General features: G+C 48.7%; 1 protein-coding gene across 1 annotated transcript in view; it reads left to right on the top strand.

Moving 5' to 3' along the window:
- The first annotated feature begins 4684 nt into the window (after positions 1-4684).
- The window catches only part of SYP (synaptophysin), a 30456-nt gene continuing 21198 nt past the window's right edge, over positions 4685-13942 (top strand). The window contains exons 1-2 of the mRNA XM_055003671.1: positions 4685-4721; positions 12763-12828. Coding sequence (XP_054859646.1) covers positions 4704-4721; positions 12763-12828 — 84 coding nt within the window. The 5' untranslated portion in view covers positions 4685-4703. The remainder of the gene's footprint in view (positions 4722-12762; positions 12829-13942) is intronic.

Below are 13942 nucleotides of genomic sequence, written 5' to 3'. Positions count from 1 at the left end.
CATGACTCCTGTTCAATTTTATTATCTTTAAGATGTCTTCTCTTTTGACAGCATTAACCCCCAAAGAAATGTTTGATGCAGGACATCCACGTGTCGGGCCCATATGTGGTATAACTTGCCTCACGTACCAGCAGTTCAGGAAACACCAGAAACAGATATTCCAGATTGTGGCACAACATATTCTCGAAAATTGAGTTAATTTGTTGTGTGAAGTTCACAACAGTCATTACTTGCTTTTCTTCTGATACTGGCCGTCGTCACACGGGCATCTCTTCCGTTAAATTTACAGCATATAGCGTCCTACCTGTTATCGGCACAGTAACGTTTCTTTGGGTCACCTAACGGCTCTTCGCGCCACCAGGGCCGATTCCAGATGACTAACCTTAAGGCACTTCATGCCGCCCTCTTCCGGATCGTGACGGGGAAAATGCGAAATATCGCGTTTCCTCGCGTGAGTTTTGCGCGACGACGTACAAAACTCGTGTGAGGAAACGCGATATTTTGCATTTTCCCCGTCGCGATCCAGAAGAGGGCGGCATGAAGCGCCTTAAGGTTAGTCATCTGGAATCGGCCCAGCTGTCCACACCAAAGCACTCTGTTCTGTTCTCTCTAACCGCGCAGAAGCAGCTCCTCCCCCCTTTTTTAAAATTATTCTGGCGTTTAATTCCGCTATAACGGAATAACAGCATATAAACATTCTGTTAGAGCAAAACATTACGACCCTTTTGTTTTTCCAACATTGAAATTATATAAATAGCCCTTTGCCCACCGAAAACTCTGTGTCTGACGTAATCCCCATCGCTGAAGACTCTGCCATGGCAATTGAGTCATTTTTACTTCAGCAGAAAGTTTGCATTGTGTTATGGCGTTATGGCGTTATAAGGACATAATAAAATTTAAAAAGGGGGAGTCGCAGGAAGAAATGGATTCTGGGATTGAAGGGAGGGCATAGGACGTTGCGAGGCGAAATACATCGATGTGAGGCATTCACATCGAGGCACAAAATAGCGCGACTATCAAGCACAAAGCAGAAGAGAGAAAATCGCTACAGTGTTGGAATAAGGTGGGTGTTTGCCGGGAAATAGCGCCATTTTAGCGCTAAATAAAAGCCCGTGTGACAACGGCCACTGTCTCCCCCTCTCTGTTGCAAACCACAGTCTGCTTCCACACAGGGGTGGCAAAAGCTGTGGAAGCAGGAGAGAGGGGAATGGAAGTGTGTGGAAAGAGCGGTCAGCGGCCGCTCAGTGGGTGAGAGTGAGACTGGGACTCAACCATCGTCGCTGTGGAAAAAGAAAATGTCTGAAAGCATCAAGGAGCAAGCTGGAAAACTATAAAACAGCTCCCTTTGATAGCAGGTTCCCTAACCAAAACCAAACACGCAATTGCTGGCAGAACTACCTTTATTTTCATCGCTGTGAGAAAGCCATGGCAGCCAAGGGAGGAGATCTTTATGTTTGCCAGTGGTACAAAAGAGTATGTTTGTGTGTGCTATGTGCCGTCAAGTCATTTCCGACCTATGGCGACCCTATGAATGAAAGACCTCCAAAACGTTCTCTCTCTAACAGACCTACTCAGATCCTGCAAACTGGAGGGTGTGGCTTCTTTTATTGAGTCCAGCCACCTCGTTTTAGGTCTTCCTCTTTCCCCTCAATGGGGAATACCATAGTTTGGATTATCTTGATCTTGGTTCCCAGAGAGACTTCTTTATCTTTAAGGATCTTATCTAGCTCCCTCAGAGCTGCTCTTCCAAGTCTCAATCTTCTTCTGATTTCTTCATTGCAGCCCCCCTGTTGGTTGACGATTGAGCCAAGGAACAGAAGAACAACTGCAATGTCTTCATTGTCAACTTTAAAATTGTGTAATTTCTCAGTAGTCGTTACTTTTGTCTTCTTGATGTTCAGTTGTAATCCTGCTTTGGCGCTTTCCCGTTTAACCTTCATCAATAGTCATTTCAAGTCTTCACTATTTTCTGCTAGTAATGTGGTATCATCTGCATATCTCAAATTGTTAATGTTCCTTCCACCCAATTTTCACTCCACCTTCTTCTAGATCTAATCCAGCTTTCCTTATGATATACTCTGCATAGAGGTTGAACAGGTAGCGAGATAATATGCATCCTTGTCTGACACCTTTTCCAATTGGAAACCATTCTGTTTCCCCATATTCTCCCCTGGCAGAAGCCTTTTGTCCAGAGTACAGGTTGCGCATCAAAACAACCAGATGTTGTGGAGCTCCCATTTCTTTTAAGACTCTCCATAGCTTTTCATGATCTACACAGTCAAAAGCTTTGCTGTAATCTATAAAACACCAGGTAAACAATGCTCTATTTCTTGGGTCACTACCTGGGACGAACTCATAGAAGAGGGGACATTTTCTGGCAAGATGTGATCGTTTCATGTCTGACAAATTGCTTCCTCCCTCCCTCCTCAGGATGTTACAGCAGAGTCTTGGATTTTGCAAATTCTCATTAAAGGGATAAAAAAAATAAAGATGTTCAGAGTACGAGCTTTCGAGAGTCAGAACTCCCTTCTGTAGACCCCGTGGCTGCCACTCCCTGCTGTCCGTCCCACGCCCTGCCCGGCTGGCACTAAGGCGGACCCACAGCTCAGCTGTTAAATTTTAAAAAGCCTTTAAGCAGCTGACTAGGGGAGAGAACAGCATCGCTCAGTGCCACCATTTTGAAGGCAAAGTTTCTCTCTTCCCCCTCCCCGGATTGGTTGCGGGCAGTTTCTGCAAGGATGTTTATCCACAGCCCCAAGCCTCAACCATCTTAAAAAGCCCATGCTAGCCTAATCTTGTCAAGATCTCAGAAGCTAAGCAGGGTCATCCCCGGTTAGTACTTGGATGGGAGACCACCAAAGAAGACAAGCGTCCCCACACAGAAGCAAGCAATGACAAATAACCTCTGTTCATCTCTTGCCTTGAAAACTCTACAGGGTTGCTATGAGTTTGCTGCTGCTCAAGACCACTTTATACACAGAAGGAGAAAGCCTTGGAACATGACATCTTGGGAGGAGCAGGACATCTTGTCTTAGGGCCAAGCTCGAAGTGACGAATGGCAAGTGAACAGACTCACATGTATTCCTCCCTGTTCGCTTGTGCTCCACTTGATCACTACGTGATCAAGTGGAGTGCAAGTGGAGTGCAAGTGAACAGGGAGGAGTATGTGTGAGTCTGTTTACTTGCCATTCAAGTGTCATTTGTCACTTTGAGCTTGGCCCTCACTTAACACATGTTTCCTGTAGAAACAAAGGGCCAAGCTACACATGACGAATGACACTTGAACGGCAAGTGGACTGAGTGGAGGGCAAGTGAACAGGGAGAAATACACTTGCCATTCAAGTGTCATTCGTCATGTGTAGCTTGGCCCAAAGAATCAAAAATACCTGCTAAAGTTGGGGAGGGAAGGAAGAGGGGAAGCTCTGAGCTCTTACACATCAGTGAATAAGGGCTTCAAGAAGTAGATTCTCACTGTATACTTTTGGTAGAAGAATCTTTGTTTTGTTTCGGCAATCGTAGTCCAATCGCTTTGCTCATTAGATGTCTCCTCCTATCGATTGCATTGATTTACATTGTGTAACCTGCCTTGGGGCTTAATGAGAAAGTAAATCAACCAGTCCACGAATGTAGACTATGAATGCCGTACATTGAATGGTGCATATGACGTAGCAGAATCCTTACGAAGAGTGAATGTAAGCGCCATCACATTGTACACACACAGAGAGAGATAGAGGTATTGTTCAGAGGATTTAGAGATGGACCAGTGTTTTGGAAGAACCACAAGAATGGTTGTATAATACACTTGTCACACTGCTGTGTCTATTGGTTGCCACAGAAATGTTGCTACAGCTGTTCAAACTTTCAGTGCCTTCCACTTTAACTGTTCATAGGTTGTGGCTTGAATGTCACACGTCCAATTCCTGAGCAAGACTCCAGCCCCGTAGCCCCTTAAAGACCCACAAGGTTTCCACGGGATAAGCTTTTGAGGGTCAAGCTCTGACGAAGGGAGCCTTGACTCTGGAAAGGATAAACCCTTGTGGGCCTCGAAGGGGCTTCTGGGCTCGAATCTTGCCACCCACCTAAATCCAATTTGTATTCCTTGGATGGCTATTCAGCCCCAAAGACATGGAGCTGCTCCTGCCAACATGGAAGCTGTAAGCGCCTCGGGGCAGGACCCTCTGCTTTCGTCACTGTACAGATGCGAGCCGCTTGGATTCTCCCCCTCTCCCTCCTTCTCCCAAACGCCCTCGATTGTCTGTTTATTGGCATACAGTTCCCCTAGGGTTGCCAGCCTCCAGGTAGTGGCGGGAGATCTCCCGGAATTACACCTGGTCTCCAGGCCACAGAGATCAGTTCACCTGGAGAAAATGGCTACTTTTGGGGTGGACTCTACGGAATGATGCCATGCCAAGGTCCTTTCCCTCCCCAAACCCCACCTTCTCCAGGTTCCTCCAGGTTTCTCCCCCCAGATCTCCAGGAATTTCCCAACTTGAAGCTGGCAACCCTAAGCTCCCCCCAGGTCCCTTTGCCTCGGCCCAGGAGCGCCAGGGCCGCCCGGCCGCCCTCGGGGCGCCGCCCCCGGCTCTTCCGCGCCCCTCCGCCGCTCTTGGCCCCGCCTCCAGGCTGTTCCCGAGGCCGCGCCGCCCCCCGCCCGCCCGCCCGCCCTGCGCTCTGCTGCGTCGCCCTCGCCTTCCCCAGCAAAGATGGAAGTCGTCAATCAGGTAAGCGCTGCGGATTTCAACACCACGGACAGCGCAGCGCAGCGCGCCAGGAGTCGCGGCCGGAGGCGCTGGGGCTGGGCCGGGGGCATCGCCGGGCCCCCCCAGCCGGCCGCCCCCCCTGCCCGCTCCGCTCCGCTCCCCCGGCCGAGACGCGTCTGGGCGCCGCCAAAAGCGGCGTCCTTCCCCGCGGTGCCTTCTGTGCGGCAGCAAGCAGGGGCGCGCGGGGGGAGTCCCGGTGTTGCGGCGGCGGGGGGGGGGGGGTTGTGGGGGGTGCCAGCCCAGGGTAGCATTTCCCACTGCAGCAGTTTGCAGCAAATGCACTGGCCGGGGGAGGGGGGGGGAGGCTGCTCTGAAATTGCTGCAGTGAAGCAGATGGGAAATGGGAGCGATGGGGGGGGGGAATCCAGGGTTCTTCAAATGCCGACCATACGGAGAGAAAGACTGTGCTCTCGATCCTATCTCCCCTCCTCTCCCAATTTGCAACAAGCTTTGACAAAGGAAGAGTCTGGGCTGGGGGGGAGATATTGGGGCTAGAATACGAGGTCTCCAGCCATTGCTGCAGAACAGTATTGGGGGGGGGCGTTAAAGAGCCTAGATGGCAAGGGCAATGCAGGAAAGCTATGCAATTTGACTGGAAGTCGGGGAGCTGAAGGACTCCAGATAAATGGAGGGGGGGGGTACTCTTTAGGAATTAGAGAAGAAGAATCAGAGAGCTTTTCATTAGCCAAGCAAATAGCCATCAAGACCACTGCACTGGTGTTGGTCAATAAGCCCCTATAGGCAGAAATTGCGAGCAAGTAGGGGCATCCTATGTTGTATGGGATCGGGTGGGATTAGTCATGACAGCCACCAGGAACAGGGGGAGAAGATTTGCGCAGCAAAAACAATGTATTCAATAGGAGGGGGGGTTTCTTTAGACAACGTAGGGGGGCTGTGTTTATCAGATTACAAGGAGGGCAGCCCCCCCCCCCCCGGCACCAATGGCCGATTTGCACGTTGTTTTTCTTTTGCAGAAGAGAATGCTTTTGGTAGAAGGAGGGATTGTCGCTAGGATGACTGGTAATTCCTTCACTGTGGGCATGTAGATAAGACCTGGGGTGCGGGTGGCATGTGCGAATGGGGGGGGGGGGTGTTAGCAGAGCTTCCCTTTATTCATTGCAGCAGATGGTGATGAAGAACATCAATATGGCTGCAGCTGATACAGCAGAAGAACTTCAAGTCATGTAAATGAAGCAGCAAAAAGGAGCACGAGATACTGAGCAGTGAGCGATGAGCAGGGATTTTAATTTTTGCAGCAGCTATGGCAGGAGTGGGGGGGGGGAGGCTGCCAATAAATAAAGAGGACCCGATGGACGCAGTCACATGCAAAGGGAACTGGAAGGCGGCAGGAGTGAGGTGCAGCCGAGTGGCGTTTGCCAGGGTCTGCTCCCCAGAGCAACGACAGCCAGAAATACTGAAAGGTGAGAGAGGGGCAGAAGACAGGGAAGAAGTTCTCACTTTCCCCAAGGGGCGGCTCTTTCCAGTTCAGCACAGCAGCCGGTCCAGGGAGGAGATGCCGGTTATGTCATTTCAGCACGAATCAATGAAATAAGTGTTCTGGGGAAAGCTGGAGGACTGAGGGATGGAGCAATCCCCGCCGAGTAGATGAGCGGGTTTGGGGGAGAAAGAGAGAAGGGAACCGACAGAAACTTGGATGAGGGTTTGAAAGGGCCACGGTACATGTCAGGATAGGGTAAGGTCCTTTCCAGCTGGTTGTTAAAGGGTGTGTGAGTGAGTGAGAGAGAGAGAGGGGGAGAGAGAGAGAGAGAGAATCTCTCAGTCTCTGGATTCCAGCGGACGGAGGAGCAAAGAATAGGAGGGTGGGGGCGGATATTTCAATAAATGTCAAAGGCTACCCAGATGCACAGTGATGTTCTTTGTGAATTGCTGGAAGGAATAACGTGTTTGCATTTCTTGCCGTGGTTTTGATATTTTAAATTTCTTTTTAATGTTTGCACCTGGGGAAGGGGATGAAGTGATTTGGATCTGATATTGTTGTACGTCACTGCACACCTACAGAGAGACAGGCTGAATTTTAAAAAGTTTTAAATGAGTGAATGCATATGGGTGAGTTTTGAAAAGAGCCACTGGAGTGTTGAAAAGAGAAAAAAGGACCAGAGACATTGGGGGAAAGGAGAGGGGTCTTTATCGAAGAATGGTGGGAAGGTGTAGGCAGGTGCAAGCCTGAATGCTTAATTTATAAAAACAAACTTTGGTGTGCCAGAAGTCCAGGTTGGTTTAAGCATGTCCACAATCATGCCTATGGCTCAGAGCAAGATAGCTGCTGCCTGCTCTTCTGGATCGATCCCCCATGTATGCTTCTAGGTGAAGCGGGGATTTTAATCTATGACAGCAGCAGTGCCAAGGAATCTGGCGGTAATATTTTGCCCACCTTAACTCAGTGTGATGCAGCTGTGTGATCCTGAAGTTATTGACAGTGAAAATGAATGTCAGAAAATAGCACCCAAGAACTCTTCATCTTTCAATGGAAGGGGCCACAGATTTAGTGCACGTACCGTAGCCCAAAAAAAAAGCTGTGTTTTGGGGAAACTGATGTACGTGCCTGGGTCCCTTCATTGATTGAGAGCATTGCAAAACTGAAAATGTGATTATGAGTTTTGATTTGTGTGTGTGTTTGTGTGTGCATGCACGCAGGAGTGAGATTGTGCTGGGAAGTGAGCCTGATGTTAATGGCTTGTGGAAAAGAAAGAGGTTATGTTACTTTGTTATGTAGGGAGCAAGTGTATGACGGCTGGAGGCAGGTCTGGGATTAGGTGTTTGTGTGCATGTGTGTGAGGGGTGGATGTTGTTCTGCCTCTGAGAAGATGTGTAAATCAGGGACATGTTTTCTAACTGGAATGGGGTTTATGATTGTGCATGTGTGCAAAGAAGTTTATGTGTTGAGATTACTGATGTGAAGACTTGATAGGGATGAAATGTTTGTGCATGTCTGTGGGCAGAACTAGATGGTGAGTTTTGCTGCTGCTAAAATTTCATTTATCTCCCTGTATTCTCTGTGTGCGAGAGAGATAACAAGGGCCACTTTGTATGTATATGTCACTGATGTGGACAGATGCTACACCAGTCTGTCAGCGTATACCTGTGAGCACGGAAGTCTACAGTTGAGATCTTATCTTAACCACAAACTAGCAAGATCACTTTAGGTTAAGTCAGTGTCTCTCAATCCTTCATCAACCATATAGGGGTAAGATTGGCCTACCTTACAGGGTTATGAGTCACTGAACACAGTGTACTTATATCCTGATCATCCTTCAAGGACCTTGGCATGGCATACACAATTCTCTCCCCCCTTCAATTTTATCCTAACAATGCCCCTGTGAGGTAGGTTAGGCTGAGAGAGCGTGATGGCCGGAGGTCACCCAGCAAGTTGCAAAACAGGAGGAAATTTGAACCTCGGGGCCAGGCCAGCTGTCTGGCTACAGTACCACACCGCAGTTTGTGGGAGATTTCAGTCTTGAGAAGCACACAGTGTTGTGAAATAGATGAAGAGTTCAAAATTTGCCTAGTAGGGTCTCTCCTTTGTTAAACGTACAGGTTGGGCCGCAGGAGCGTATATCACGTATTGCCTTCTGTGGTCTTTGAGAGGAATTCTTTTACCATTATTTTACACTGATGATCTAAAAAGAATTTGGTTGGGACGGGGCAAGCAGGATGAACCATTTGAATTTTGCCTTGGCCTGACCTGGTGGCTGCTCTTGAAGGATCTTGGATGTGTGTTGATGCACAGAGGATATGTGATAGCCTTGATGATTTGTGAGAGCAAACTTGGCTTTCACAGAGCGGGCAAAGCGAGGGCAAAATCATGAGAACTGAGGAAGACTCTGGAAGATCCTGCTGCATCAGAAGGAAGTCTTGGTTTAGAGGTTGATCCGGGACAGAATTTGGAATTCTCCGGTTTTCCAAACGGAAGTATCATACTAGTGGTGACCCAAAAGAACTGATTTTAATTCATTTATCTTACTTCTTTTGTAACCCACCTTTCCCCCACTGGGGATCCAAAGTGGCTTACCTAGTTCTCCTCTTCTCCTTCTCTTCTCCTCTCACAACAACCCTGCAAGGTAAGTCAGGCTGAGTGGACATGACTGGCCCAAGGTCACCCAGCAGGCTTCCATGGCAGAGTGAGGATTTGAAACCGGGGCTCCCAGCTCCTAGTCCGACACTACAACATGCTGGCTTTACTGGTTAGGCCTAGTGGCTGCCTTGGAAAACAGATGTGGTGTGGTTACCATGGTACTAACAAGAACATCTTGCCCATAGGGGCTAAACTGTTCTTCCAAGGAACACTGACAGAGGCAGGATTTGGAGGGCCCTGGAGTTTTTCTCATGCCACAAGGGGCTCTGTTGGTGTGGTAGACCCTCTTCCAGTCTAGAAGCCGGCAAATATTCAACATTGCCACCCTCTAGTGCTGGGAAGAAAGATGCACGTATGCACACACACTCAAGCCCTAGAGTGAGCTTTCCCCCCAGTGGAAGTCCCTACGCCAAGCCAGCTTTGTCTTGGCCTTTGAAAACATTTACATCCCATAGGAACCTTTGAGAGGTGCAAGCTAGTCTGGCAAAATGCACCTTCTTTTCTAAGCCACATTTTGCTCTTATACCAGAAAAAGATTTCATATTCGAGGATCTAAGACATTAATACTCTCCCGTGCTTTTACATGAGTCACTGTCCTGGGCATGCTGCCTGATTGGAAGGTGGCAGGCCCAGAGCGGTGAATCACACAGTCACACAGCATGCAGCCCCCTCCGAGAGCAGGGAAATTTGCTGCATCTAATCACACGTTATGGGGTGGAACGCCCCCCCCTTTACAGGAAAGGCTGAGTGGAAGGAGCAGCTTCAGAGCAGTGAATCATACAGAGCTGCAGCAGGCAGCCTCCACTGTAGCACTGTGGATGGATGCTTTCGCTTCACAGAAGTCTTTCTTTACATTAGTTCTCCCTTATGGTGCTGTACCAATTGACTGTTGTTACAATTTTTCCTGCTGTTGTTAGGGAGCATAAATGACTCGAGGTCACTCAGTGAGTTTCAAGCAGGAATTTGGACTTGCTTTCCTGGTGCCCAACCCCCACAACACACTGGCTCTAAATCATAGGGAGGCAGAGGGAGATTTCTCTTCCTGCTGTATCATCTGTACAACTAGTAATTCAGGGGCTCTGCATTGACACATTTCAACCGCCTAGAGGGAAAAAGCTGCTCTAGAAACCAGTTCTCACCCCTCAAAATACTGTCACTTTGGTACACAGCCATCAGCGCGTCCATCACTTGTGCTCACCTGTTTTGCATGTTCACATCTTCTTGCAAGAGCCACCTAAAGTACATATTTTGCAGTCACTCCATTGGTTTCCCATCAGTTACAAAGCCCTATTCAAGGTATTGGCTGTCATAAAAAAACCCTTCATGGCTTTGGTCCCTCATATCTGCAGGACCGCCTGTCTCCCCGTGCCCCTCCACGGCATCTTCACTCATCTGAGCAGGGCCTTCTGCAAAAGGCTACGCTCAACAGCTGCCTGTACGTGCACGTTCTCCGTGGTGGCTGCCCCCCCCTTATGGAGTGGCCTGGCTGAAGAGGTCAGGAAAGCTCCCACTTGATTTTCCCCAGTCTATGTAAAACGGAGTTATTCAGGGGAGCCTTTCTACACAGGCAATAGAGCTGTGCTGTAAGAAAATAGTTTAGAGAGATGCACTGCCAAGGGTTAGGGACTGGAACCTATACTACTATGTACTGTCTGTTGTTGTAAGTATGCTCCTACTGGATAGTTCTGCATGTCAATTTGCTTATGTTTTGTCTCAGCCTTGTTTTTAGGTCTGTATCAGATTTCAGCTTCTTTTCAGATTTCTGCAGTCCTTGTTTACTGAATGTCCCGGCTGTTGATTTATTGACCTACACTGTGTAATCTGCCTTGTGTCTCGGCGAGAAAGGCTGACAATAAATAGCATGAACAAGATGAACACAATAAACCAATTACTGCCATACAAACCTTGGCTAACACAAGACATCTGTTTATGCTAGCAAATAAGTTGGGATCTTCTTATGTTAGAGGACTCAAGGGTACTTTGTAGGGCAGAAAGGTGACGCAGAAAATTATTTTCAGGTGGATAGCCATGTAAGACTCTAGTAGTAGAAAAAAACAGTTCAGTAGAACATGTAATACCAACAAAATTTCCCATGGTAGAAGCTTTCGTGAGTTCACTTAGGTCAGATCCAAATGAGAATGAAGATCCATCAGCCCTTATATCCAGGCCAGGGGGGTAGCCACATTGTTTGGCAACAGAACAGCATAATTTGAGTCCAGGTCAGAAGGTGCAAAGAGTGTTTCAAAGAATATATAAAAAAGTAAGGGCTAATGGGGTGGTGGAAGGGCAGGATACAGCCTGAATTCATCAGATCTCAGAGGCTAAGCGGGGTCTGGGGAGGGCACCACCGAGGAAGACTGTGCCGGGGAAGGCAATGGCCAACCCCCTCTGCTTCTCACTTGCCTTGAAAGCCCCTTGCTGGGGCGCCAGAAGTTGATCCCAAGAAGGCACAAGAATACATACATACATACATACATACATACATACATACATACATACATACATACATACATACATACATACATACATACATACATACATACATACAAAGGACTGAGGGATCTTCATTCTCATTTGTATTTGACCGAATGACCAAGTGAGCTTTGACTCATGAAAGCTCATACCCTGGAAAATTGTGTTGCCCTTTAAGATGCTGCTGGAGTCAGAGTTTATGGAAAATTAGTAAGCATGTACATCGTTTGTGCTGTGCAGAGACCTAGTCGGTGATGTGGGCCCAGGCAGTGAGACCTCAGTTCTGCTCTTGTTATTCTCTTCCTCCACCCCTTCCTGTGCCGTTTCAAAGGCCAAATTTTGTTCTTCAGTTTTCTAAAACAGAATCCACGCTGTTGTTTCCCCAACACGCTGCACTTGTTGCAATGTCATGGGGCCATGCTGCTGCGGCTGCGGCTGCTGTTTTAAAGTTTATTGGAAAAGAAAAAGACAATGCAGTCTTCGACATGTATAGTTCGGTTGAGAATCCTCTGACCTAACCAGCTGGTTAGAGAAAGGAGATGCCGCATTAGGAATACGTCTGCCGTGTTCAGAGCTCCAAGAAGAAATAGGTTGCAATGGAAAGGGCAAAAATGGAGGACGGCCAGTAGCTCAATGTGAAGTTCATGCGTTGATTAAATCAGATCCCCAGTTCAGGCCCTGGCGTTTTCAGTTAAAAGAGGCCTGGGAGACCACTGCCAACAGACAGCCCTGAGCTAGATAGACTGGTGACTTGACTCTAGATAACTGAAGGGCCGTTTCCACACGGCTCCCTGCTGCTCATAACAACCCGGAAGATCACGCAAAAAACGCAGAAGATCGCGTTTTCTCGCGCGAGATTTGCGCGAGATTTGCGACATCGCGCAAATCTTGCGCGAGAAAACGCGATCTTCCATGTTTTTTGCACCATCTTCCGGGTTGTTACGAGCAGCGAGGAGCCGTGGGGAAATGGCCAAAGACTCATTCTCTGCCTTTCTAGAGGGTAAGACTAGATCTGAAGGGTTACAGCAGGAGAGAGTTTGGTTGAACAGTAGGAGAAGCTTCTCAACAAGAGCAAGATTTGAATCCTGTGGCCTCATAAAGACCAACCAGATTCCCACGGTATAGGCTTTCGAAAGTCAAAACTCCCTTCTGATGGGGTTTTGTTTCTCTGAAATGTGTGTCCTGGAAATCTTGTTGGTCTTTAAGAGGCTACAGGACAACATGGCTACCCGCCTGATACCATCTTTCTAAGAAGCGTGGTTCAGTAGTGGAACTGATTATGAGGCTCTGTCAGGAAAGCTCCAGCTTTTCGTTTCCGACCTTGAGCGGGGGCTGGACGGCCTACACAGCCACCCTTCCAGTTCTGGGGCGCAGGGTCAGGCTGTCCTACAGTCTCTCAAGATCTTCTCAAGTCAACTTCTCTTTCTCTCTTCACAGCTTGTGGCCGTCGGGCAATTCCGGATCTTCAAAGAGCCTCTGGGCTTCGTCAAGTTGCTTGAATGGGTGAGTTCCAGGACCGGCCTTCTGTTGAAACATACAACCTCTCCCTCCCTTTCAACTCTGGAAAGCACTTCGCTTTCTCTGATAAAAGTGACATTTCTGTGAAGTGAACTAGACTTAGCTTTAACTGTAGGTAACACAGGTAAAGACCCCAGGGATTGTGTCGAACTGCGTCACAGGCCACGTGTGGTCCGGAGGCAGCTGCTCGGCCCATCCTTGCTTGAAATCATTTGAGGGCATGGCACACATGACAAAAATCGTGGGCAGAGATGTGGATTGTCAACAGACATGGTCATGGAGTTCCATGCTAAAACACCGTTCCCGAGCATGTGGTGGCCCAAGTTGGATTGGGACCATGGCATGTGGGGAGGGGGGCTTCAGCCTTCCCTTCTGCACCATTTCCCTGACCTGAAACATCTACTGATGGCTCCAGGGAAGTTTCCCCAAAGGGGCAAGTCGTGGCTCCTCTGAGCTATTTCTAGTCAAGAAATTGGTGCTGGGGGAAGGCTTAAGCCCTGTCCCCCCTCCACTGGGGTCACAATTGAATTAGGCCTCCATGTGTCTGGGAATTCTTCCCAGCACACATATGATGCAAAGTCCTTGCAACAGCCAGAGCCCATTGTGTGGACTTCATAATAGGTAAATCAGCCCTAGGATTTATTGCTAAAAATGACCTTTATACAGGGCTTTTTTTCTGGGGGGAAAAAGGTAGGTGAACTCTCATCTGGGGCAATTCCTGGGAGGAGGCGGTGAACCTCTCAATACGTGCGTACTCCTGGGACTGCATGATGACGTCATTTCCTGGAAGTGATGTCAGCATGCAGGTGTGGCCGTCCTGAGAGCACTCTTGTGTTCCATGGTGGGCGGGAGGTGGTCCAATTCGGCCCAGAACAGGCCGCTACGCTGTGGGGGAGCACTTCCCCACCCGGCAGTGGCCAGATCTGGGCCAAAACAGGCCCAAAAGGCCTGGATTAGCCTGGAACAGGCTGTTGCCACATGAGAGAGCACTCCCCTGCAGGGCAGCAGCCTGAACCCCACCGTTTAGGGCCTGATCCGGGCCGTTCTGGGCCCAAATTGGGCCAAAATGGGCCAGAAATGGGCTGCTGCCACATGGGAG

The sequence above is a fragment of the Eublepharis macularius genome, chromosome 19 (assembly GCF_028583425.1).
Source record: "Eublepharis macularius isolate TG4126 chromosome 19, MPM_Emac_v1.0, whole genome shotgun sequence".
In the NCBI taxonomy this organism is placed as follows: domain Eukaryota; kingdom Metazoa; phylum Chordata; class Lepidosauria; order Squamata; family Eublepharidae; genus Eublepharis; species Eublepharis macularius.
The sequence above is the reverse complement of the archived record's forward strand: the minus strand, read 5'-3'. Positions and strand labels throughout refer to the sequence as shown.